The sequence below is a fragment of the Liolophura sinensis genome, chromosome 13 (genome assembly GCF_032854445.1).
Source record: "Liolophura sinensis isolate JHLJ2023 chromosome 13, CUHK_Ljap_v2, whole genome shotgun sequence".
NCBI lineage: Eukaryota > Metazoa > Mollusca > Polyplacophora > Chitonida > Chitonidae > Liolophura > Liolophura sinensis.
This window is the reverse complement of record NC_088307.1, coordinates 18,351,202-18,378,764: the sequence shown is the minus strand read 5'-3', so window position 1 is coordinate 18,378,764 and position 27,563 is coordinate 18,351,202. Positions and strand designations below refer to the sequence as shown.

Here is a 27,563-nt window from a genome sequence, read left to right as displayed (position 1 = left end):
CAGAATACTTGGTCTAGGACAGGACAAGCCGTCAGACGATTGTAGTAGTGTGTCAGTTCTAGGCGGAGTACTGTGCTATATTTGCTCACGTGGTACAGACATGAACATCCCCAGCAGTACTTGACAACTGACACACAGTGATCCGAGGTTATGCGGACATGGTTTTGCTGTACATACACGTACCTTTTTAAATGAATCTCCGAAAAAATATTTCGTTAGATCTTTTGGCAAGGTGTTTAAGCTAATATACAATGGAAAGGTATCCGGCGATGCAGTACCTTAATAATGATGATGATGGTGATGGTGATGATGTATTACTGCTCTATGTACTTCCCACTTAAAACGTCTCTTTCCTGTCTTCGATTGTACTTTTGCTATATTGATGGCACTCTGTGGTTAGCAATGATGACGTCTGACTTCATGATAGCTTAACGAAATGATGATGTTTTTAGCACCACAACTGATACTTGAAATGAATAACGACAAAAACATGTACCTGGTAAAGATATTACATTTTTAACCAAAGCTGTGTTGTTGTTGTTGTATTACGATTACTATTGCCATTCCACAAAAATTGTGGTCTCCCGAAGTGCAAAAAGAATTCGTAGTGAATTGCACGGCAAATGAAAACAACACAAGTTCTTAGAATAATGCATGGCAAAGGAAAACCATACAAAGTGTTCTAAGAAGACTGCATGACAAATGAGAACAAAAACAAAGAGTTCTTAGAACACTGTATGGCTCATGAATGTATGAATGTATGAATGAATGAATGAATGAATACATGATTATGACTTATGGACTTGATCGCCTCGGCAAATGCGTATCTGTGTGTTTGCAGGTTAAGAGTTGTTGTTTAAGAGCCAGTTCTTGACACACACATTTACCATTTCAATCACGTAATGGTATAAAAATGGGCATGACGTTATACAGGCCACCTATGTTCAGGGTCTTTGACTGGTCAAACGGACAACAGTTCGGCATTTGCGGGAAAAAAAAGTATCATCTGATTTATGAAATTTTGTGACAGTGGCCTCTGACTGTTTGTGTGAATGATACAGAAACTTTTCTCAAAGAGGATTTTTACATGTAAGCACTTTTTAATGTTACAAGGCTGTAGGATTAGGTTTCCACTTTTCAAGGTCAACTTTCAGCATGTCCAATGGTAATCACATGGTAATGTTATTAGCCTTAAACTTCTCGAGGTCAATCTTCAGCATATCCAAGGTCATGCATGATATGGTGATATTAATTCATTGTGCAGTTCTCAAGGTCAACTGGCAGCTTGTCTAAGGTCATGACGCTGTACTGTTAGCAATGTCGAACATCCTAGAATAATGGTGGCCAAGCTTCCCGATGTTTTTGTGCAACACTGCTCGAAGTACATCCAAATAATGCGAATCACACTCTGAAAAAAAAAAAAAAGAAGTAAAACCATCAAAGCCATTTTCCTCATTTCATACTCTCGCTAAAAAAAAAACCAATTCTGTATTACAGAAAACACAAATTCTCATTTGCTTTCCACATTACGTTCAAAAAAAGAACTACATTTTTTATTGTATTTTACTTGGAAAGATATCCCAGAAAAAAGTTAAATAACTTTTGGCTGTTTTTGGCAAGTATGGTGAAGATAACCATGAAATTCAACCTTGTACCCAGACATTGACAACTTTTCATGAAATAAGACATCAAATAACTACTGTGGTACAAAATTATATATAAAAACACAAAAACTATGATTAAATTAAATTATGATCACATACTATACATAATATCATTTTACCTCTTGGAGGTCCATCCAATTGAGGGGGATTTTCCTAAAACATAAATAACAATTATTTGAACCATCAAATATTAAGCCAATATACAACCTATCTATCAAAAAATCAAACTAGCATGACCACCATTTTTCAGGGCTGTGGTTGCTAGAAGTGAAGTCACTGCAATTTGCTACCTTGGTAACCTCCACAGGGGTGGGAAGTAACACTGACAAAAAAGTTTTCAATTCTAACCAAACAGACAAAATTCTCACATAGTTTCACTGAGTGCAAACCAGCAGTGCAGAAATTTATAGTGCATCAACACCCTAAAATGGTCTATCTCTTGCAGCCTGGTGTTCAGCAGTTTTGCATGACTGCTGTAGACAATATGTAAGAAAAATATTAAAGTGCATTACCTTTATGTACCTCCACGAGTTCAGTAACAAGAGATGGACCTCAAAGGGAGACAAATCCTGAAAGATTTCCCCAATCATCCCCAGTGGAGATGGCAGCATGTTGCCCTGGTGATAAATTGACATTTCCAACATAATGAGAAATAAACGGTCACCGTGTTTCGCAATGATAACATAAATGTATGTGATCAATTCAGTTCATGTAGTGGTAGTGGTCTCGCAGTCATCGCTAAAACTTCACACTGATCAATCATTTAGAAGCAAAAACACTAAATACATGTAAGAGCAATAAAATAAAATCAAAACAGATGATTTCATAATATGATTCCACAAAACACTCATTAGAACTTTTGTGTGAAACTTTCACTTTAAAAATCCCTGAATTCTATATTTCTTTCATAAGTATTCATTTAAATAGTTTATTTATTTGATTGGTGTTTTACGCCGTACTCAAGAATATTTCACTTATAAGAAGGGGGCCAGAATTATGGTGGGCCTAAACCAGGTAGAGCCCAGGAGAAACCCAGGAACATCTGCAGGTTGCCGGAAGACCTTTCCAGGCCCCTCTTAAACAGTTTAAGACAGTTCTTTGTGAACATGACATAATATATTTAATTGAAAAGCTGTCTTGCATGACTGAAGAAGTGAGAGTGGTGATGATTACAACAACAAATCACGCTCAAAACCAGCTAATTGGTGGCATAACAATCCTCGACCTCACCACTTTGACACTTACCCGTTTCAAACAGTAAACCACCCTTCTGGCATACTCCAGCTGTTTAGGAGAGTTCCTCGCGGATTTGTCCCTGGCGTTCTCAAAATGGATGATCAGTGTGGCGGTGAGCGAGCGTAGCACAGGTGAGCAGAAACATGCAAACATCTGGGCTGAAATATGAAAATATAGGTGAGCAAAAACAGGCAAACATATTAGCTGAAACATGAGAACATAGGTGAGCAGAAACATGCAAACATCTGGGATGGAACATGAAAACATAGGTGAGCAGAAACACACAAACATCTGGGCTGGAACATGAAAACACAGGTGAACAGAAACATGCAAACACTTGGGCTGGAACATGAAAACACAGGTGAGCAGAAAAATGTAAACATCTGGGATGGAACATGAAAACACAGGTGAGAAGAAACATGCAAACATCTGGGCTGGAACATGAAAACACAGGTGAGCAGAAACATGCAAACAGTTGGGCTGGAATATGAAAACACAGGTGAGCAGAAACATGCAAACATCTGGGATGGAACATGAAAACACAGGTGAGCAGAAACGTGCAAACATCTGGACTGAGATATGAAAACACAGGTGAGCAGAAACATGCAAACATCTGGGATGGAACATGAAAACACAGGTGAGCAGAAACATGCAAACATCTCGACTGAGATATGAAAACACAGGTGAGCAGAAACATGCAAACATCTGGGCTGGAACGTGAAAACACAGGTGAGCAGAAACATGCAATCATCTGGGCTGGAACATGAAAACACAGGGGAGCTGAAACATACAAACATCTGGGCTGGAACATGAAAACACAGGTGAGCAGAAACACACAAACATCTGTGCTCCAATATATGGTAGATGGGTACCTTCGTGGATACAATCATGTGGATATACAATGTTCAACCCGATAAAATCAACAACAGGTGAACTTAACATCTGAAAGTTACAATACCATGTTCTTATTTGTTGGATTTTTTGTTATTATGTGAAAACATTAAAATTAGCATACTGAGATATGATTGGCTGACTTACATGTGGACCACAGCTCCATAACGTCCCACAAGACTGGATTCTCCTCAAATTGTTTGAACACATGCAGATCTCTGCAGCGGGAAAAAAATCAGACATCATTAACATTATTTGTTAACAAAACAGCATTTCTTTTTTTGAAGTTTGAAAGCTCAAACATCTCTGGGAAAATATTGAAATATTGTTCTTACAGGGCAAATTTCACAGGCAAAAGAGTGGGCATTGAAATCATTAGCAACTACAGTGCTCTCATGTTGCACTGCAGATCTTTGATTACATTCTACTGGTCCTACTGCACAGGAAAAAAGTCACTTCTAGGACAGCAGTCAGTTTCCCAAGCAGGAAGAAACGAACAGTCTTTGGCCATTAAAATACACGTGTCATTCAAATTTTCACCCACTAGATCATCACTTTGCAATGCTTACCCCACACAAACGAATGGTGTCCAATGTACTTCATATAAGGCTACATAAAGCTGAAGAACACTTCGTGCTTCCAAGGCTCCACAAACAGTCAAGGCAAGAAGATATTGGTAATATTTTTATTTATTTATTTGACTGGTGTTTTATGCTGCACACAAGAATATTTCACTCATATGACAGCTGCCAGCATTATGGTAAGAGGAAACCAGGGGAAACCCAGACCCTTCCTTATGTTGCCAGCAGACTTTCCACGTATGACCAGAGAGGACATCAGCACGAGCTGGACTTGAATTCACAACAACACTGGTGAGTGGCCCTGTTAACTTCAACAAAGACGCCCTGGATATACCTTCTAAGTGATCGCATTGGTGAGAGGCTCATGGATCGTTGCACTACTCTAGCATGCTGAACATTCAGGCCCCAAACCCCTTCTGCGCCCAAGAAATTAAAACATTAGCATATAAACCACATTTTCTCAACCCACCCCTGATCCATAAAGACTTTGGTCAAACCTTTCAATAGTAGCCCGCAGGAAATCTTCTTCAGGCCACGCAATGCTGTTGTACAACACGTCTGGGGTCACCAAGTGCACCAGCATCCCTGCGATCTTACGACTCAGAGTGGGTGACGGTCCTGAGCCTCGAGTATTTACCTCCCCTGAATCCGTCTCCATGGAGACAGCATCACCTGATCCGTGGTAGTGGGAGACACTGACGATGCTACTGGCCAGCCACAATACATCCAGTAGGTGGCTCTTATTGCGCTGTATTTGGTCCTAGAAAAAACAAAAAGAACATTCCAAGAGAATACAATTATCATGACTCAATGAACCCTATTTCCTCGACCTTTCTGCATATTAAAGAGCAGCTTTCAGTGCAATTTATGCAGATTTTCAGACAGATTTTTGGAGACAAAGCTGCACTGGTTAGATTGGCCAACAGAATAATGCCTTCAGAATATGTCTGAGTAAACACCTGGCAAACATGAGAAAGAGTTGGCGAATTTCAGTCGTCAAGAAATAGTATTTTTATAAAATGACAGCTTTACAGTCAACATACAGGTGGGTGAGGTGTAATTATACACAAATTATATACCTTTGCAAACGAGGACTGTTTGATTGATTGATTGATTGATTGAGTGGTGTTCAAAGAGGTTATACCAACATTTTTTGATCGATGCATATCCAATCGAATTTTCGCTATTATTTCAGAAAAGTAGAAGTAACTACTACTCACAAAAATATCAGCTTCATCTGAGCATGTATGACTGCCCAAAATCCGTAATAAAGTTCATAAAATTTACAAAGCAAGTTGTATTATAACATTTTCAAACTTAAAAACATAAATAGTAAAGATACTATTCTGGTATTTTCTGAAAGGAGAAATTTGAGCTATTCTTGATAAATATGGAAAATTTGATTTAACAAGTATAGCTTCTTGTTCCAAAATCTCTGGGGAGTAGCCTGCTTAAGAATATGTCAATCACATATGAGAGCTTCAATTTTCAAGGGTGGACGTGCCTGGAACTAAACCCTCAACTTACGGCAAGTTACTGACATACTTTCCCACACAACACAACTGTGATTTTCATCTGCAAGATGGGACTTATGCTTCTGACATATTGGTAGAAGGTAAATGATCTAAAATGAATTTATGGTGAAACCCTATGAGCACTGTCAACAACCCTTTGCCACCAAGGCCCCAGGTAAAGTAGTGAAAGTAAATAGACAAGAGGCAGTATTTCACTTGTTACATGCGACTAATTGCCAGCTATTACACTGTTGTAACTGCTCTGGTTTTACTCTCCATGCTGTGAATTATTTTATCTTTTATTCCTGCATAAACCAGGGTTCTGCTGGTGGACTATTAAGGCACTCACGAGGCTTAGTGTCTCTGCATTGCAATGTGCTTGTACATTAAATATGATGACAACACAGCAAGATGAGTACTTCTAGATCATTGATGTCTAATATTGTCCTCTCTGGACGTAAGTGGAAAGGTCTTCCAGCAACCTGCAGATGGTCGTGGATTTTCCCCCGGGCTCTGCCCTGTTTCATAATGTTGGCCGTCATCGCATAAGTGAAATATTTTTTAGTACGGCGTTCAACACCAATCAAACAAATAAATAAATAAATAAAATATTCTGCAATTAACACTGCTGCATTTCTTTTTTTTTTTTACCTAATTCTGCTTAAGACATTTGGCAAGATGGCATGGAATTTGCTGCTATTTTAAGCATTTACATAAAGAGTTTATCAGAATAAAACCCTGAATGAGACAAACTGACAAGAGGCCGTATTTCACCACTTATGTGTGACCAATTGCCAGCTATCGCACTGTTGTTGCATCTCTGGTTTCACTCTCCATCTGTAAGTCTGTTATGTTCTATAAAATTCCCTGGCACCCATTTCACAAAGCGCTTGTAACATTACATTCACTTTACTTCCATGGTTATCAGTACTGTAAGTATTACGTAGCCATGGTAGTTACATGAACGTAGCACTACATGTTCTTTGTGAACAAGCCCCTGGGCTTTAATATACCTTAGAGAATGAGGATGGTTTCTCTCTGGGCTTGAGACCTCTGCCAATGATACCGGCGTGGAAGACACTGGAGTGGGACTGGGGAAGTGTCATGGAGACCCCGTGTTTACAGTTCTCCTCAAACAGTGACACGGGGGACGGGGCAGGGGCCTTAGCTGTCGTCAGGTCAATTTTGCCTCCAAACAGTTCACGTGTTTCCTGAAAGAAAATATTTACTTGATTTTTATTTGACGGCTGTGTAAATACTGAAGAATTTTTCACTTATACAATAGCAGTTGAGGAAACCTTATGGGATGAGGAAACCCAAAAATACAATAGCAGTCAGTCTTATGGGTTGAGGAAACCCAAAAATACAATAGCAGTCAGTCTTATGGGTTGAGGAACCCAAAAATACAATAGCAGTCAGTCTTATGGGCTGAGGAAACCTAAAAATACAATAGCAGTCAGTCTGATGGGCTGAGGAAAGCCAAAAATACAATAGCAGTCAGTCTTATGGGTTGAGGAAACCCGAAAATACAATAGCAGTCAGTCTTATGGGTTAAGGATACCTAAAAATACAATAGCAGTCAGTCTGATGGGCTGAGGAAAGCCAAAAATACAATAGCAGTCAGTCTTATGGGTTGAGGAAACCCGAAAATACAATAGCAGTTAGTCTTATGGGTTGAGGAAACCCAAAAATACAATAGGGTTGAGGAAAACCAAGTGCTGGGAGTACACCACTGACCTTTGGCAAGTTACTTTGGATGGATTGGCCAATTTCTGCACTTCACAAAAAGTATATTTTTTCAGTAACAGGAAATAAGTGTTTTTTCTTGAATGTTAGACTGCAATGTAAAACTGTCACTGAGGAAATACACTATTAATATGGTCAATAAAGTGCACTATACAATCAAAACATCTGACTTCATCCAAAAGTTTTTTTTTAAAAATCTCAAAAATAAAAGTATATGTTTTTCCAGATAGAGTTTCCAATTGTCTTTCTACTGAGGCTTACTTCATTTTTACACTTACATTCCCTTTTAATTAATCTTCACTATGATAACTGATGACAAAAGAATGGCTTTCAATATCTCCATTGTGAAGGTGAAGTCACTGCACTTAGACCAGGTGAAACAATGTTTAACTGATGGTGGCACTTTTCTCAGCATACGTACAGGTGCTAACGACCCCTCAATTAAGCCCTTTAGAATAAGACTCTGGGCGCACGGCTGAGCACACAGGGCGTTGACACAGGTCTTGGTTAGTCTCACCACCTTCCCAGCTTGCTTTGCACCTGAAGAGAGAGGTAAGAATAACATGTATCAACAATGATACAAACAGATCTCTTGAATAAGAATGAAACATTTTATTACCAAATACCGTGTATGTAACATTTTGATCAGGGTTTATTTTATTTGTCTGTATTTCAGCAATTTTTCATTGCTGAAATACCCTGAAGGTAACATTTTGATCGGGGTTTATTTTATTTGTCTGTATTTCAGCAATTTTTCATTGCTGAAATACCTTGAAGGTAACATTTTGGTCGGGGTTTATTTTATTTGTCTGTATTTCAGCAATTTTTTATACAGAAAAAGTTATGCTCATATTCAGATGAAATTTGGAGTTTACCAATCCACTAAAATAATGGGTGGGTAATTTTCTAAACCATTCCTCATCACTGATGGATTGGAGAGAGAACTGCAAAGTGATGTCCCTTGGTTTGTAGTGCGCAAATTTGTAACAAGGCAGAGGTTTGTGCTCTCGGAGCACTTTGTATCCATTTCCATACTGAAGAGTTACACTTCTACAAACTCATGATAAAGGATCTAAGAAGAGTTTAAACTGGGCTTTACCCTAAAATGGTGAAAGGCTGCTGCACTTAGTGACATTCTATTAACAGTTTCCTTACATGTTTCTCTTTACTTTCTATATGAAAGTAGGGGGCCTCCGTGGCTCAGTTGGTTACCGCGCTTGCGCAGCGTTATGACCCAGGAGCCTCTCACCACTGCTGTCGCTGTGAGTTCAAGACCAGCTCGTTCTGGCTTTCTCTCCGGCCGTACCTGAGAAGGTCTGCCCCAACCTGCAGATGGTCTTGGGTTTCCCCCGGGCTCTGCCCCGTTTCCTCCGACCATAATGTTGGCCATCATCGTACAAGTGAAATATTCTTGAGTACAGCGCAAAACACCAATCAAATAAATAAATAAATCCATATGAAAGTATATCTTCCTTATTTTATTTCCTTCAAATACTGTCAACAAAAAAATGGTGTGACCACATGACTTGCATCCCTTCTTCACCAAGCATTGATAATGGTAATCTAATTGTACAGGCTGGTTTCAGGAGCAACCATTTCATTGAACTCTGCATACACTATAGATAACACCAAAATTTACACCTCCAATCCAGTTGTAGCATTTTGTAGCACAAACTCAAATACACTTACTTGGGTTTCCAAAGGCTCTGAACAAAATGGAGGTTAGTGAGTGGCAGAGATGAAGCAGGACATTGGACTGCAAGGAGCGTGGTATTCCCATAACCTGAACCAGTTCTAAGGTTGCCACGGCAATGTTGTCATCAGGGTGATTTAACAAGGATGAGAACAGAGTGATGTGAGGTTGAAGAGCTGTGTGAAGTAAACATCTGAAAAGAAATAGAGAGAAAGAGGATGATTTTGATGATAACATACAGGTAGCTGAAAATGAAAATAAAATAATAAATGAACAATGTGAACAATTTTCTTTTTAAATATATCTTTGAGCAGCTCTTTGGGGAATGTGGCATTCAGCAACAATGGAATAAATATATGGAAAGGATGCCATTGTTGTTGCTCTTGGTTACCGTTAGAGATTTCTTTTTCTTTTTCAGGTAGGGTGCATCTTTGAAATGTGCATGCATCTATCCTCTTAAAGCTAATGGAGACATCAATATTTTGTGTGTAAGATGGATTCTGTCTTTCCCTCAAACCACATTTCATGAACAAAAGGAGTTTTATTCCATATACATTCATCATTTTCTGCCATCTTTAACATCAAACACAGCATATCCAACCGGTTAATTTTTCTTCCTTACTGTTGTCACCCTGCCCATTATCACATTTTAATTGATAAATATTCCGTCTCCGCAAATACAGCTCGCATATATGTTTGGAAAATTAAATGTTTTAATCATTACATAAAATTCATAAAAAAACAAAACAAAATAACATACAAGTTCATATACGTTTATAGCCATACTTAAAATCAGGTTACACTCTTACCTGACAGATTCACTCTCCTGTGCAGTGGGTCTTTTCTCCCACTTCACAACATACAATAAATTGCGCAACACCTCTGCCTTGTTGATCCCTCTACTAGGCTGAAGAGCGTCCACGATTTTGTCCACTGTAGCTCGCAGGATCTTACTCATCCTGGTCTCCAGAAATGTTTGCAGGTGAATAAAACGAGATACCTGTAAAGACACGGTAAAGACACACCTGACTGGCCCTATTCCTCAACAGCTTGCAGGACATACCAAATAGTCATTGCAGAGCAGAGTCAGCGACATATCCAAAATGTTTTTTTTTTCATAAATATTTTCATTCTAGCTTGTGTACATTTTGTTTTGCCCAAAACACCTGGTGCAAATCTCCACAAAATGAAACTTTGGTAATGTGTTTGTCTTATACATGTACCTTGCCAGTTACTGTAATTCTTCAACCTCTTCACGTGTTTGCAAAGTGTTTACTCAAGCATGTCGTGAAGGCAATTTGAATTGTTGAATGATAAAATAATACTTTTTGTGACGCCTTGATATTAGCTAATTCAACCGACGTAGTTTTATCTCCAAAATCAAATTTAAAATGTCCATAAACTGCACTGAAAGTTACTCTTTCATATGCGAGAAAGTTGAAAAAATAGGGTATATTTACGATCTTTGCAAATTCCCAGACCTTTAACACAGCACACATTTTACAGGGGACAAACATGCAAACCGGGTAAGTTGACATCAACAGCAAATCAATGACATTCTGACTTTGGCATGGAGATATTATTATTAATATCACAGGACAAAGAATAAAGACAGAGTTCAAGTATACAAGATAAGGCATCATGGATCATGTGTACAGGGAACAGGAATGCCTGGTAGTGCAGTACAACAACAACCTTCACTAGGTACCTGAATGTCAAATGTTAATGTTTTACCCTCATGCCAATTTATTACGGTATCAAGCGAGAAATGTGAAAGAGGGTGTCCACACATCCCTTTTTGGAGCCATTTTGTTACAGCAGGGTGTCCAGATTTCATTTCCTCCCAACTCTCCCTTGTTAAAAGTGCTGAAAACAGGGTGTCCAAATAGCACCCGTTTTCTATTTAACGTGCTCACTTTGACAGGTGGAAAGGTCACTGGTTAAGCCTATGCTTGCATACCTCTTTAAGTGTACCAGCCCAAGTAAAAATCACTCCAATATAGCCGATATACTGAACTTAACTTTTGTCAAGTGTTTAGTATTTGTCAAGTCTTTAATGTCAAGTGCCAAACAAGAACTTTTTGTGAAGTTTGATTAATTTCTTATCATAAAAACTTGTCAGTGTTAGCATCAAAAGTTTCAAGGCCTTTATAGGAACGTGCATTTTTGCATACCAAATTTTAGGTGAACTTTTCTCACAATATCTTGACCTAATACATATGAGGAGCCCAAAAACGGCATACCTGTTTGGGTGTCTGGGCCTCTGTCATGATCTGACAGAGAACTGTAGAAGCACACCCCACGTCATTGTACAGACAGATGTAACCGAGGATACGTACTATCCACTCGCTGCTATAAAACAGTAAAAAGAAACAAATTATCACAGATCTGTTGCCATGGTGAAATCTGGTCAGTAAATAGAAAGGCTGAGCTCATCATGTTATTGTGCTGCCTCACTGAAAAATGACAGATGACATCACAGTAAGGCCTAAAATAACAATCAATGAATCAAATATTCCTTGTTAAAATGGCACTTACAGTGATGTAACTGACTGTACTTCTCAGGTCTACTTTGAAAAGAGTTTCATTGCAGGTTTCGGATTTACATCACAGAAAAACATTTACATAATTTCAAAGCAGAAAAGAAAACAAAAATGGCAGGATTCTGCCAAGCCCGTTAATATATTTAAGACCTTTCAAGAGGCTGAACGCAACTTAAATGTAAATACGATAATTCAAACAGCTTCTGCAAAATAAGGAGCCCAGGAAATTTACAAGTATCATATTTCAGTGAGTGATACAAACCTCTGGTTATCAGCATTCAGCAGCTGTCGAGTGAGATCCGTGGAACAGGACGAAAGTGATGCCAGAAACGGGATTCCCTGTGAACTCTGACGACGATTAAACACGGCCTTCTGAAGGTCAGAGGTCAACTGCTCAAGGACAGACAGGCAGATCGTTTGTACCTGAGGATGATAACCCTCTGTCTGCATGGAACCTGAGGAGTGAAAATTTTTGGTTTTAGATATTATACGTGACTTATTTCAGGGGTTAGATATGCCAATCTCAACAACTCTTAATAACCCATGACTGTGAAATGACAAAGGGTGGACTTTGTTTATATTCTTTTTGACCCTGAAATATAGTGTTAGTGCGCACTTAGGTTTCTTGTTTCGTGCACTGGCAATCATCAGGACTGACCACTGTTCTCTTATGATACATAAGTATTACATTAATGGTTTGCCCACAAATCATTATCTTAAGCATTCATTCATTCATAAACCATTATCTCACTGTGACTCATTCATTCATTCATAAACCATTATCTCACTGTGACTCATTCATTCATTCATAAATCATCTCACTGTAAAGCATTCATTCATTCAAAAAGCATTATCTCACTGTGGTGCATTCATTCATTCATGAATCATCATCTCACTGTAAAGCATTCATTCATTGATAAATCATTATCTCATCTTGATGCGTTCATTCATTGATAAATCATTATCTCATCTTGATGCGTTCATTCATTGATAAATCATTATCTCATTGTGATGCGTTCATTCATTCATAAATCATCATCTCACTGTGAAGCATTCATTCATTCATTCATAAATCATTATCTCACTGCAAAGCATTCATTCATCATTATCTCACCGATAAGCAGTCATTCATTCATAAATCATTATCTCACCACTAAGCATTCATTCATCAATATCTCAAAAACAGGAATGCACATATGAATAAATATTCAATAAAAATATAAACGCATGAAGCCAATTTTTATATTGTTTTCTCTCAGAATCAAATAACTCAACAATTAGGGGAAGTAATCAGTATCAATTGTGGCTTCAATTTCCACCAGATTTTCACATTTTAGGGCAATAATCCAGGAGCTATGGCAGCGTGAAAATTCAAATATTGAGTGTTGAGTGCCATGTAAAGACCTAAGCATACATATACTGAAAAAAAATATAAACGCACAAAGCAATTTAATATTTTTTTCTCCCAATCTTGTCAGTAATCACAGTTTACAAAACCGAGTGCATCCACCATTAGCATCATGAAGAGTGTGAACTGTGATTACTGACAACTCTGTTTTCACGTTGCCATAGCTCCTGGATTACAGCCCTAAAATGTGAAACTCTGGTAAAAAATGAAACCTTGATTGACAATGAATACTTACCCTAACTGCTGACTTAATACTGAGAAAAAAAAAATATAAAATTGCTTCCTGCATTTATATTTTTGTTCAGTATATATGTATGTTCAGGTATTTACATGGTACTCAACAATTTTAGAGTCATGTGACAAAAAGTCATTAGGTTGTGTACATATACTACATCTTTTTGTGGCAAGTCCATGCCACCGCCATTAAAGTATCATGCCGAAAAATAAGACACCCCACCCAGTCACATTATACTGACACAGGACCAACCAGTCCTGTTTTCTTGCTCCAATATCTCAGAGTTGAGCAACCAGGGAGACAGCAACAAGTACCATTTTTACAGTCTTTGATATGACCTGACCTGGGTTTGATCCCAGGTCTCCTGACAAAAAGCAAGAAAGAACATGGATGACACACCTTAGTGTGAATTGAAATGTGCATAATTCCCTTTCACTTATTTATTTATTTGATTGGTGTTTCACGCCTTACTAAAGAATATTTCACTTTTTACGATGACGGGGGCCTCCGTGGCTCAGTTGGTTTGCACACAGCCTCTCACCAATGCGGTCTCTGTGAGTTCAAGTCCAGCTCACGATGGCTTCCACTCTGGCCATATGTGGGAAGGTCTGCCAGCAACCTATGGATTCCCCCTGGTTTCCACCCACCATAATGCTGGCCGCCGTCGTATAAGTGAAATATTCTTCAGTACGGCGTAAAACACCAATCAAATAAATAAATATACAATGACGGCCAGCATTATGGTGGGCAGAAACCCTCAACCACATCCGGACGCAGAGTGAGCCAGCATGAGCTGGACTCACACCGGTGAGTTACTTCTGGGTCATTTCACTGCACTGGCGTGCTAACGCTCTCAGCCACGGAGGACCCTTGGTTCTCCTCAATTTGGCTTGTCTATTTACCTGCTGACTGGGGGGAAGGGAAGGCCACATCGAGGAGGAACTGTAGCACCTGATGAGCCCCTACATCACTCTTCATCACAAGGTGAACACACAGACTGAGCAAGCTGAAAACATGACAGAGTGGAAAGGTGGAATAAACATCAAAATTAAGCAAACCCAAGCTGAACATAATCTTCTGCACAATGCTCAACATTTGAGTGAGTGAGTGAGTGAGTGCTTGGGGTTTAATGTCGTGCTCGGCAATTTTTCATATGAAAAATTCATATGACGACGAAGGAATCCTTAAGGTGTATGTAATAATGTACCTCCTTGTTGCAGGCCGGGTTTCCATCGCTCTTTTATCTAGTGCTGCTTCACTGAGACGCCTTACCAAAGGTAAGCAAGCCACCCCGCTCGAGCCGTTATACTGATACGGGTCAACAAGTTGTTGCACTACCCCCTCCATGCTGAACACCAACCCAACATTTAAAGTCACATACCTCACCAGTCATGTATGATTTTGTAAAATTGTGCATAGTGCTATAAGTATGTGCAAAATATGAGGACTACACATCAAAATTACGTAAATCCAAGACTGAATGTAACTCTGGACAGTTTCTGACGAAAATGAAATCAATGAAAGCTTGTGCTATACTATTTCTAATGTCAGCTGTGCTACCACCAACGTTTGATTATGGTTTTATGAAAAATGAAGACAGATATTCAAAGAAGAAATTAGACAGAAAAAAATGTTTTTTCGGCATATTTATAAATGTAGTCCCTAGTAAATAGGCATGTTTTCCATCAATTGTCGAAAATTTTTGGAAATAACGTCATTGATGAACATACTGGGATTCCGAAATGTGAGACCAGGTTAGGCTCAGGCTCTTGTCACATCAAAGTTGTTTTGACAGCTATCACTGTTGACTTCACCTCAACAGGCTACTTAATTTCTGGACTGACCACGGGGGACTAGGAAAACTGTAGTTTAAAGCCATTTTTACACCAAAGAAAGAAGCTGAGAAGGTGTTTTGTACCTGTATATGTGTGGCCACATCATATGCTGTTACTCGCCATTATGTGGGGGTCTACGGGGCTGAGGTGCAATCACCCAGGGGGCCTCTCACCAATGCGGTCACTGTGAGTTCAAGTCCAGCTCATGCTGGCTTCCTCTCCGGCCGTATGTGGGAAGGTCTGCCATCAACCTGCAGATGGTCATGGGTTTTCCCCCAGGCTCTACCCGGTTTCCACCCACCATAAGTGAAATATTCTTGAATATGGCGTAAAGTACCAATCAAATAAATAAATAAATCCATATTATATCAAAACTGTGCCACTTCAATGAAATGGTGCCCAACAGACTAGTCTGTGCCCGACAATGTCCTTTACATGCAGCTTATTATCAGGTTTTAAACTTCTGAAAATCACCTCACTGATCACCTCACTGATCACCTCACTGATCACCTCACTGATCACCTCACAGATCACCTCACTGATTACCTCACTGATCACCTCACTGATCACCTCACTGATTACCTCACTGATCACCTCATTTATCACCTCACAGATCACCTCACTTATCACCTCACTGATTACCTCACTGATCACCTCACTTATCACCTCACTGATCACCTCACTTATCACCTCACTTATCACCAGAAACAAACATAATGGGTATTGTGAGTTTGTTAAAGTTCAAGGGGTTTTTTGTTCTTTCCTTTTTTTCCTGTGTATGGAACATCCAAAGAATATCACTGACACAGTGCTTTTACAGATAGCAGGCTAACATTTCCAATGACAATTTTGTTAGTAGTGGTGAACAAGGGCTGTATTTTCCAAAAAGTGCTCAACTGTCCACGTCAAATGTGGGAATATTGTATCCAGAAGTTGGTAATTCCGTTGTTTTATTTTTACAAATTCTTTCAATACTTTAACCTCCAAACTGTAGCTAGGCAAAGTAGCCACACAAGTGTTTGACACTTGTCTGTTCTTTTGTGGCTACAATGCTAATAGGACAAGTTATGTCCCTTTGTTACCTGTCATAATCGCCAAGGTTTAACGAGTGCCACTGAGAAAACTGCTCGCGGAGCTTGTTCACGACTTCTGGGGTCACTGAAAAAATATCCACCAATGAAACCTTTAGATACTGACCCTGTCACAGTGTGTTGCAGTGTTTTGCTTAACCATCGCACAGTTCCATCATAGCAAAAATTAAGTTTATCAATGAACCAGTATCAACTTTTTGAGCCAAAATAGTTAGTCACAAACCAACACGAATGCTATTTCTATTATTTACCATACCAAACAGTGGAGTAAAACTGAAGTTTTCAGTTATGTTTTTCTCCGATAACTCTTGAATTATACTAAAACTACATCATAATCTGAGAGCTTTTTGACAATAATTAAAATCTGGCCTCACCTTGCAAAATAAACACAAATTACTCTAAATGACTAATTTCATCAATGACTAATTTGCCCATTTTTCCAGATTATGAAAAATCTGTTTAGAAGTTTTGAGGTTTTCATGGAAAATGGTTTGATATTCTACGGGAAAAATGTAAGTTTTATTTTGTGCCATTTATTTGCTTCTAAAAATGCACTTTTATGGGCGAAATTTTAAGTCATTTTGAGTATATGCATGTAAATAACATTATATGAAAACATTTTCCATTCAAACCTGGTCATATTAGTATAAAATTATGAAGGACAAAAAGCTGGAACTAACAAGCCTTCAGAAAATCTGTGGTTAGCACTTGTAACAGCATGGGAGACATGGACGCCAGCTGTAAGAGGAACGGAACAGTCGATAGCTTTCTAGGATCATTCTCCGCTGTAAGACTCTCCTACAAAGCAAAAAATTCAAATAAAAGTTGATAAAATGATCACGCAAACGACAGCTTCGAAACAAGAAAATAAAACTGTGTCATTCTTAAGCAAAATTGTTTTAGTTCAGAACTGTACAATTACATTTTTTCTTTTTATAAATATACTTCTATACGATGGATGTCAGTTTTATGGGTGAGGAAACCAGTGTGCTCGGCATAAACCACCAACCACTGGCAAGTTATTGACAAACTTTCACACATGTGACGTAAATATGCACACCATATTGGTGCAATAAAACTAGTCTTCCACGAACGATAAGACTGTTTAATTAGCCACATGAGTTTTCGTTTTTGCTTACTGTCACCAAGGCTGAATTGTAACCAATGTACAAGTGAATGAAGACCTCTAACCACATCCCGCTCCATTTCCATTTTATGTAAAATACTTCATAGAAAAATGAATCAAACTCACATAAAAAATTATTTTAGCCATAAACTGCAAGAGAAAAAACAGCCTTTACTGTGAAAATTCTGACAAATTAATAAGGCCTTAATTGTGCCCAGATCTAATGCTTGCGAAATGAGCTATACAATCAAATTCCTTGAGTCATACAGTTAACCACAGGGCAAGAACAAACCTGGAATAAGGTCATGAGTGACCTGCGAATATCCTGCCCATGCTTGGATGCCAAATGTCCCAGAATTCCCACCACTGACGCCATCTTAGGTGTCTTATCTTCTGATGTCGCGGAGGACGTGGATTCTGATTGCCCTCCTCCGTGGGTGCAGAAATCTTTAAGCCCACACATAAGTACTCGTGCAATGATTGTCTTCGGGAAGCAAGACCTGAAGTTGACCGGAATCACAAATAAGATTATTACCCTCACCTTATTATTAAGATTATCACCCTCTACCTTATTATCTCCCTTGAGGTCACTCTCCCACTGAAATGGCATGTTTTTAGAAGCAAGCTGTGGTCAGGTCAGGCCTATCAAAATGACTTGTGGCGAGCTTTGAAGCAAAAGCAGCGTAACTTATGTTGTAATTGATTTTTTTATTTATTTATTTATTTGATTGGTATTTTACACCGTACTCAAGAATATTTCAATTATACGACGACGGCCAGCATTATGGTGGGTGGAAAACAGGCACAGCCCGGGGGAAAGCCACGACCATCTGCAGGTTGCTGACAGACCTTCCCACGTACAGCCGAAGAGGAAGCCAGCATGAGCTGGACTTGACCTCACAGCGACCGCTGTTGTAATTGAAGACACACTTTTAAGACAGTTCTGAGGGTTGAAAACTGATCTGGACAGCCCATGCAAGATAACTTTATATGATATCATTTAATTCTTTGATTGGTATTTTACACCGTATTTAAGAATATTTCACTTGTATGACGATGGACAGCATTATGTCGAGGGCAAACTGGGACGGGGAGAACCTACAACCATCTGCAGGCTGCGCAGGGGGCTCAGTTGGTTTGCGTGCTAGCGCAGCATAATGACCCAGGAGTCTCCCACCAATGTAGTCAATGTGAGTTCAAGTCCAGCTCATGCTGGCTTCCTCTCCAGCCGTATGTAGAAAGGTCTGCAGCAACCTGCGGATGGTCGTGGGTTTCCCCAGGGCTCTGCCCGGTTTCCACCCACCATAATGCTGGCCACCGTCATAAAAGTGAAATATTCTTGAGTACAGCATAAAACACCAATCAAATAAATAAATAAATAAATCTGCAGGTTGCTGGGAGACTATAATTTTTTTTTTTAAGCCGTATGGAGGAAATTTAACAATTCCCCAATGAAATACACGCCCATGTACAACAGACAACTTTGTTGAACCCTCAAATCAAATATATACATTCTAGTTCATCTAAAAAACACTTTTATGATAAATAATTTATGATTACCGTTTCATGATAGGTCAAAGTGACTTGGACGTGATAAAAATTAAGGGCAAAACACAGTGGTGAACATACATGTATATGTCTGATTTTAGCCACATTTCTTTAATAATTTTCATGTCAGCTTACATGATAATTCCTCAGAATTCCCTCAATACATTATAACACTTTATCTTCAGATCATGTGTAACATTCAGAGAAGCATCAACAGGCTGGTGTTTGAAATCATAATAATACACATCACTCTTACCCAATGTGAGCGACGACCCAGTCAAAATAGGGGCTGTACTTCACCGACGCTTCCAGCAGCGAGTCTACACAAACGTCCGGTGCCCCGCAAACCCTGGGGACAGAAAAATTTGATGTTGTTTTAGCGCCATATTTAAGAATTTGTCCCTTATACGATGAAAAACTTTTCGATGCATGAAGAACATGCACACCACGTTGTTTGAATGCAGGCAAGCGATCTTCCAACAAATGTTACACAGCACAAATCGTCATTTAAACGTTTTTAAACACACTTTTGATGCCAAGACATACAAACAGAAGAAATATACCCAGTGAATGCTTTAAAAGTTTCCAACATGGCCTTAAAACAAAACCTGTTCTAGACAGTAAACTTGACAAGTCATTAAAACAGAACACTTGCACAGGTTTATGAACATCATATAAGACAACATGAACATTCATCGAATACACCATGAAAGGAAAATGTATGACTGAATGAGTGACTGATTGAAATTTAACAGTGTAATCAAGAATATATCCATTTACATGCGGGTGGTCAGTGAACGGAGGAGGTAATAGAAACAGCCATAGTGCACAATAGGACTGATGTGTGCGAGAATACTAGACTAGAATGCTTAGTCAAATGTCATTCTAAACAACAAATGACACATCAGTGAGCTTTTTTATTAAGTTTTTAGAGGGCCTCCGTGGCAGAGGTGGTTAGAGTGCTAGCAGTGTGCAATGACAAGAGAAGCCTCTCATCAATCTGGTCCTTGTGAGTTCAAGTCCAGCTCATGCTGGCTTCCTCTCTGGCCATATGTGAAAAGGTCTGTCAGCTAGCTGCAGATGGCCGTGGATTTCCCCGGCACTCTGCCTGGTTTCCTCCTGCCATAACGCTGGCCGACGTTGTATGAGTGAAATGTTCTTAAGTATCGCGTAAAACACCAATCAAATAAATATGAAGCTTTTATTAGATTCTCCATACAATCATGTGAAACAAACATGCACATTTGTTTTACAAAATCTCAAATAAACTTTATGACACTCACATGGCATCAAAGCATTCGGTGGCGATTTCTATGAGCGCCTTGGTGGCACCACAGGTCATCCAAAGCTGTAACACCTCATTAAGGCTGTCAGAGTGTGGCACCCCGTGACGCTGAGAGTACTTCCTGCTGATCTGACCTAACAACTCCAATGACCACTTGAAGAGAAACGAATAAAGTATAGTACTAAACTCAGGTATGTATCTTTGTTTTATGACGTCAGACCCTATATTTAATACCTTGATCCAACAGAAAGATTCCCCCAACTTAAAAGCTGATGAATATTAATATCTTCCAAATATGCAAACAAATTAATAATAGTTTCCTTGATGTTGGACAGCAAAGATGTAACAACAACAACACAAGTACTGTAAATCGTCAACCACTAAAACATTTTTTCTCAGTGGAATTTAAGCACACAATTATAATGAAAATGAAGCTAAAAAATGATTTGTTTGTGTCGTTCAACACCTAAGCTTCATAAAACTATACATAAAAATTATTTCTTTACACTCTACCGCTTTCTCCGAATGTTTCAAAATACTGATTGCAAGAGGAGGTTGAAAAGGTTGAAGACTAAAGGTATGTTGTCAGCATTAGGCGCTGATTACAGGTAAGATCTGATAACAAAAGCACCTTCCATTGACTCCCTACATGAATGGGAACAAAAAAGTCAGGTAGGCTGGCCATTAGTTACTGGTTTGCTGTTGTAAAATGCTCCCTGGAGCATTCAATCATCTCCTCAGATTAATCAGCCATATGCTGAAGTGTCTGGCTTGATTCAAATGAAGATGTGAAGAGAGTGGGGCAAGTACACATGAATCATAAAACATACATGTGCAAATCTTTTCTTGAATTCTTTCTTAATTTCATTTATTCCTTTATTTCTTAATTTATTATATCATATATGACATGTATTAGGCAATAGTTATCTGGCCCATGCCACAAGCTATAAAAAAAATTCAATATATTTGCAAGTTTGTCAACAGCTTGATTCCATTTTAAATGAAAATGCAGTTCAGCATGAAGCAAGGTTACAAATTGACTTTTGTTTATTTATTTATATGATTGGTGTTTTACGCCGTACTCAAGAATATTTCACTTATACGATGGTGGCCAGCATTATGGTGGGTGGGAACCGAGAACAGCCTGGGGGAAAGCCACGACCATCCGCAGGTTGCTGGCAGACCTTCCCACGTACAGCTGGAAAGAAAGCCAGCATGAGCTGGACTTGAACTCACACTGACTGCATTGGTGAGAGGCTCCTGGGTCATTACGTTGCGCTAGCGCGCTAACCAAATGAGCCACGGAGGCCACAAATCAACTTTGTAAGCAACGAATGAAAAGCATGGCTTTAATCCGGTTAATATCATCCATGAGGATGGATGCACAGATTATGAAGGCATAATTTGCTTAAAGTTAAAAAAAAAAAAAAAATTTCTGATAAATGCAATGATTATCAAAAGCGTAATTGACGAAATACCCTTTGGGTTAATAATTAATAATGCCTTACACTGGATATGATGGGTGCCCAGGCTGCTGGATTTGACCTGACAAAGTTCAACAGGACTCCAGAGGCATTTTGTATGATATTGTCAAACTTCACTCCATCTTCATCTGAAAAAAAAAAAGAAATAAAAGTGGTGAAGTGTAGGTATATGTATCTAATAAGACTGACATTTTGGAAGTCTTAGGCAGGACTGGACATTTAACAAATCTGTCGTAATTTGATTTTTGAAGAAATGGGGGTAAAAAGTCAAGCAATCATACTAAATTTGAAGAGTTATTATTTATTACCTGTTGAAAGTTATGTTTTTCCTGTCTGCCATTTTATGGAATAGGCGATAGTCATGTATGAATTTGGATGAGTGAGTGAGTGTTTAGGGTTTAACATCGTACTTAACAATTTTTAAGTCATACGACAACGAAGGAATCCTTAGAATGCATACACGTTTAATGTGCCTCCTTGTTGCAAGACAGATTTCCACTTCCCTTTAATCTAGTGCCACTTCTGTGGAACTACGTTCCACCAACTGAGCCACCAGAGTGTTCAGGAATTTGGATGAAATTTTGTGCACAAGTTTACCTTTCACTATAAATGATAAATCTATTAAATTTTAATGAGGTCCAAATTTGGATTCAATTCCAGGAATTTATTTTTTTTAGAATAATTCTTCAATTTTAAGGACAGAGTAGTGTCCCCTTGTTTGCAGTGCTTGGGGGACTTTGTAACCATAGCTGTGGAGGAGGTTTGATCTCTCAGAGGGCTTTATTTATTTTTTTATAGATTTTTTCCTCTTTCTTTTTTCTTTCCAGTGGTACACTTTTTACATTACTGTATTTTACCTAAAGCTGGCACTTTGAGAAGCACATATGACCATGAATAAACTGATACTTTTTGATGTCAACACAGCAGTTCTTCTGATAAGAAATTAATCCAAACATAACAACACAAATTTCTTTAAGTGGCCCTAAATGGCGGCTGAATCCATCAGAATCAAGTAAAAATGTGTCACCTGAAAAACACTAAACTTCAGGTGAAATAGACTATACCTGTATTTCAAACATACAATGCTTACGGCTCATTTTCCGAACTGCAACATTACAAAAGTATTTTGTAATAAATCTTTGTCCCTCAATGGTTCTTTTCCTGTGCATAACATGTAACAGCTACAAAACTAGTTTCTAGATGGACCTAGTAACCTTTCTTTTATTATTTTCTCTATTCTTATTAACTACACTATCTATATCACATGTATGTATTTGCCAAATATGATATCCATGTGGATAAAAAAAAAGGAAACTTCCTAACACACACAAACATCTTATCATTTTAGCAATTCTAAAGAATATTAAAAAAAAAAATGTTAGCACTTCTAAGCCAAAGAATATTTTTATAAAAAAATTTTCCTATAACACAAGGAAAAGTTTCCTGCCTCTAGCTGCCATTTTCATTTCAATCTGGAGTACTGCAAATCTGAGTTGACTGCCTGTGTGAGAACTTTATTTATTTGATTGGTGATTTATGCTGCACTCAAGCATGTTTCACTTAAATATACACAAAGACAGCCAGGATCATGGTGGAAGGAAACAGGACAGATTCCAGAGGAAGCCGGACATGAACTCACACAGGCCGCATTGGTGAGAGGCTCCTAAGCCCACTCTATGACAAAAGATCATATCTCCAAATAATCGCACTGAAATGAAACAATTATTAATTTGTTAAAAACTTCTTCCTCTTATTTCATTTCGATGTAATGACCCAGGAGTCTCTCACTAAGTTCAAGTCCACCTCATGCCGGCTTCCTCTCCGGCCGTATGTGGGAAGGTCTGCCAGCAACCTGCGGATGGTCGTGGGTTTCCCCCGGTCTGTGCCTGGTTTCCTCCCACCATAAAGCTGGCCGCCGTCGTATAAGAGAAATATTCTTGAGTACGGCGTAAAACAGCAATTAAATAAATAAATAAATATTTCATTTCGATACTGTAAGCAGTATTTCCATAGTATCCCAGCATGCACTACCTGCCACAGTTGTTTCGAGTTGGAGATGCAGTAGATGTGAGTTGACCGCCTCAGTGAAGACATTACAGAGGTACTCCAGCACAGCGTGCCTGGCCGCTGGTAATGTCCGCAGCAAATACAGCGCAGACTGGCACAACTCCTCCCCAGATACTTTCTCCTCATAATTTGCACCACGGATAAATTTTCGTACTTGACCCAGAATATCCTTTAAAATAAGACATGATATAAGTTTACCATAAATAACCTCAAAATTTGTCCATGACCAAGTTTCAAATTTTTCCTGATTATGAGGGTTGTATTGATCTTAGGAGCTTCGAAGTTCATTTGGAAGGTCAGATAAAATCCTACTGGAAAAATGAAGTAAGTTTCAGCACTAAATGTAATGTTTTGGGACATTTATTTGTCTCTAAAAAATGCAATATCTGGGGTGAAATGTCAGGTCATTTACCATACTTCAAATGGTGTAAATTTACATACTTGCCTCAGAATATCCTACAAGACTAACAAAATTGCTTTACAATGTGTGTAGCTAAGACAAGAGCCATGTTATTTAAATTCAAAGAGTGTAGGAGTTCTTCACTAAGCCATGATTTGCAAATCTCACAGCACACTAATCTGTGGGAAAATTAGGCCTCTAACTACTCGACACTTAAAATTTCTGGGTTATATTTGTAGCCTGCTGCTGGCAAGTTCATCTCAACAGAGTGGCCTAACTTCCCTCTCACCCATAATTTCATCCCCAAGCCTCCAACCCAAACCTGTTGATTTGTGCCTCACCAGTTGAACTTTCAGCTGGTCCATCCTTGGTGGGAGGCACTGTTTATAAAACATGTTTTGGCCACGAAATATAGCAAAACGTGCCATGTACTTGCCCCCAATATAAAGCTTAGTTATTAATGGACAAGATGACGAAAGTTTTAGTGCAATCAGATTATTTGTCTTGAAGTAGGACATCGGTAAAGAGAGAGGGGATCAGCAAATCAGATACCCTTGCTTTCCGCCCTTATTCATTTTCTCATCTATTTGATGCATATGATACTCTATACCCATGTACTGTAAATTACTTACTATTCGCTGGAATTGATTTTCGCGGATTTTCTCCAAAAATATATTCGCGGGAATTAATTTTGCACGTCGTCCAGATGACGATCATTTCGTAAATGAGAAGTCAGCGGAGACTGGGACATAAATAAATATAGCTGGATATTTCTCATTGGGATGATGAACATCTCAGGATTTTAATACTCAGGCGCCCTGGGGTCCTAAGCATTGTAAAGGAGTGGCTGGATGGGCGTGGTAGGTTAGTAATCGCTTGTTTTTTTTTGTTTTTTTTAAATTTTACAATTCATCCTAGCAGGGTGAAGGGGAGCAATCTATGACTATGCGAGCCCCTGCGAGAGTAGTGAACCAGGGCTAACTGCTAGCAAAAAAAACCTAAGTACACTACCATGTGCCTAATTTTCGTCACATTGTTAGTAGCTTTATGCAAACTTGAGCACCTCTTCTAACCAAAAAGAGACATATACGTCATACAGTTGCCTTTTTCAAACAATGTGTCAACGATAAAACACAAGACAGAGTAGGATAAAGATCACAACCTGAGATGTTTGTGGAGGCCCCGCCTGAGCTTCCGAGGCAGCCGCCATGTCTAAGGGCAGAAAACCATATTTATGAAAAATCCGAACGAACATAGCGAATCTGACCTAAATAGGCTTGCAACATACCAGGTTAGGGATAATTCATAGTTTCGAGCACCCGGATTCCTGGCAACACCGTGGCTTGACCGCAAATTGTTGGACTCAATCAGATCGTATACTGGCAAGGAGCAGGAGGTGATAATTATAACATGGAGTTAAATTGGCAAAATGTTCATTTTTGCTGATTCCTAAAGTTTAAAGGCCTAAAAGACACTGAAACTATCATATTTGAAGGCAAGACACAGAAAGAATTTCTTACCTGTAAAATCTATATTTTTAATGTTTTAAGCTGAAATCGTCTTCAAAGTGTATATGACTTGGGTTAAATTTCCTTTGCTTGCAACGCTAGCACTTAAGTCACGTGACTAAAGAGGGTGCTGATGATTGGCTCAGAGCAGCATCACTGCAAAACTATGAATATATTTTCATAAAATCGACAACATCTTCCGACAGATGACGATTTGTGACTTTTTTTTCCTTTCCTAGTTAAACATCGTGTCATTTTCAAACCAATATCACTGTGAAATAATTTTCCGCATGGACGAATTAAATATAGCCTGACAAAAACATGCAGATATAAACGAAGTGCATGCGTTTAATGTTAAAGGAGTAGTGTTCAGATTGAGCTAATATTATAAAGAGTATCACCTGTTTAAACAGTATGTTGCCACTAGGGCTTCTGACAAACGTAATAATGACTCTAGATCCACCAAAAAAATGGATTTACTGCCTTAGCCGATCTCCAGCTGGACGTCACTTGTGGCTCGGGCAGGTGAGGTCATAGGTGGCTAACCCAAGTAGGCCTATCAATATCAAACCTTAATATCCTGGGAATTCGTATCAATACGATGTCATTTTCGAGATGATTTCTAGAATAGTGGGCGACGTAAAAAGTTCCGATTTATGACATTGACATCTCTGGTCAGACTTCAGATCCTCGGGTTTTCAGATGTTGAAGTTGGTCTTCGTCCAGGCATTTTCAACCGCACTGGCAATACGGCCTGGTAAGCTATATAGCTTTATCCTGTGTTATAAATTGTACACTTCGTGTGCATACCTTAAAATTTAATCTTTAGGCCTACTTACTATTCTTTCCCTCTGTCCGTTTCACAATAACTATCATTCTATTCACAATGGGATTCTAAATTCATACCTATATGCGATGACAACTACCGGTACATGTCGGCATTCCGAATAACGCATGCCTGGAGGGACCTATATAGTCGTGTACAATATAAATACATGTACTATGTGGACCTCGGCGTTGGTGTACAGAGATTTTCTATCTATCAGTTTTCAGTTGATAGTATATTTTATAACCACTGTGTGCGGCCGCCGTTGTAGAAAGTCAGCTGTATCACTTGCTCGTAGTTTTCAGCTGTAAAATGAAGGGGGCGAGCAGATTCGGCTGTTTTTGGTGGGTACAAATCCACGTCTTTATGAGCGCCAAAGCGTATGAAGAGTTGAAAAAACTAACTCTAAGGTTCTTCGACGACCTGTTTTTACACCCGCATGCAGAACAGCAAACCATTTCGTGGTGAAATTCGATATGCTTGTTGTCACTTTTTTAGCTTTTTTTGACACTGAACTATAAATGGCGAAGCTCTGCATAACATATCGTAAAGGTTAGCCTTCTATGACGTCATTCGGCAGAGACCACCGAGTGTGGCGTACCGCGGTATATGCATGTAGGACCCATGCCTATATAGTCCCATCAGTCGCTATACAGATTACATACTGTGCCTTAAGCCGTCATTTTAGTTCACAATACTACATGCGCTTAAAATAATTATAAGTCAGATTAATTTACAGTCACTTCCCAAAGGTCTGCTAAACAAGTTCGGCGAAAGTCCGCCCTATACTGAAAAAAAGCCCTGATCATTACTTCAGCCATCCTATACCGAAAAGTAGAAGTAGAGGAGGAAATTTCTTACATGTAACTTCCGTTTAGACTC

General features: G+C 38.9%; 1 protein-coding gene across 1 annotated transcript; it reads right to left on the bottom strand.

The window, feature by feature from the left end:
* Positions 1-305: 305 nt before the first annotated feature.
* On the bottom strand, positions 306-25,557 carry LOC135480944 (integrator complex subunit 5-like). Its single transcript, XM_064760876.1, has 21 exons — positions 25,510-25,557; positions 23,912-24,116; positions 21,905-22,008; positions 20,395-20,549; positions 19,368-19,460; positions 17,856-18,063; positions 17,118-17,235; positions 16,429-16,504; positions 14,414-14,517; positions 12,131-12,323; positions 11,569-11,677; positions 10,135-10,325; positions 9,322-9,518; positions 8,054-8,172; positions 6,900-7,097; positions 4,870-5,132; positions 3,939-4,009; positions 2,910-3,058; positions 2,177-2,281; positions 1,784-1,817; positions 306-1,408 (listed from the first exon to the last, which is right to left on the bottom strand). The coding sequence occupies exons 1-21, from the start codon at positions 25,555-25,557 to the stop codon at positions 1,296-1,298; spliced, it is 2,853 nt and encodes a 950-aa protein (XP_064616946.1). The 3' UTR covers positions 306-1,295.
* Between the last annotated feature and the right edge of the window lie 2,006 nt (positions 25,558-27,563).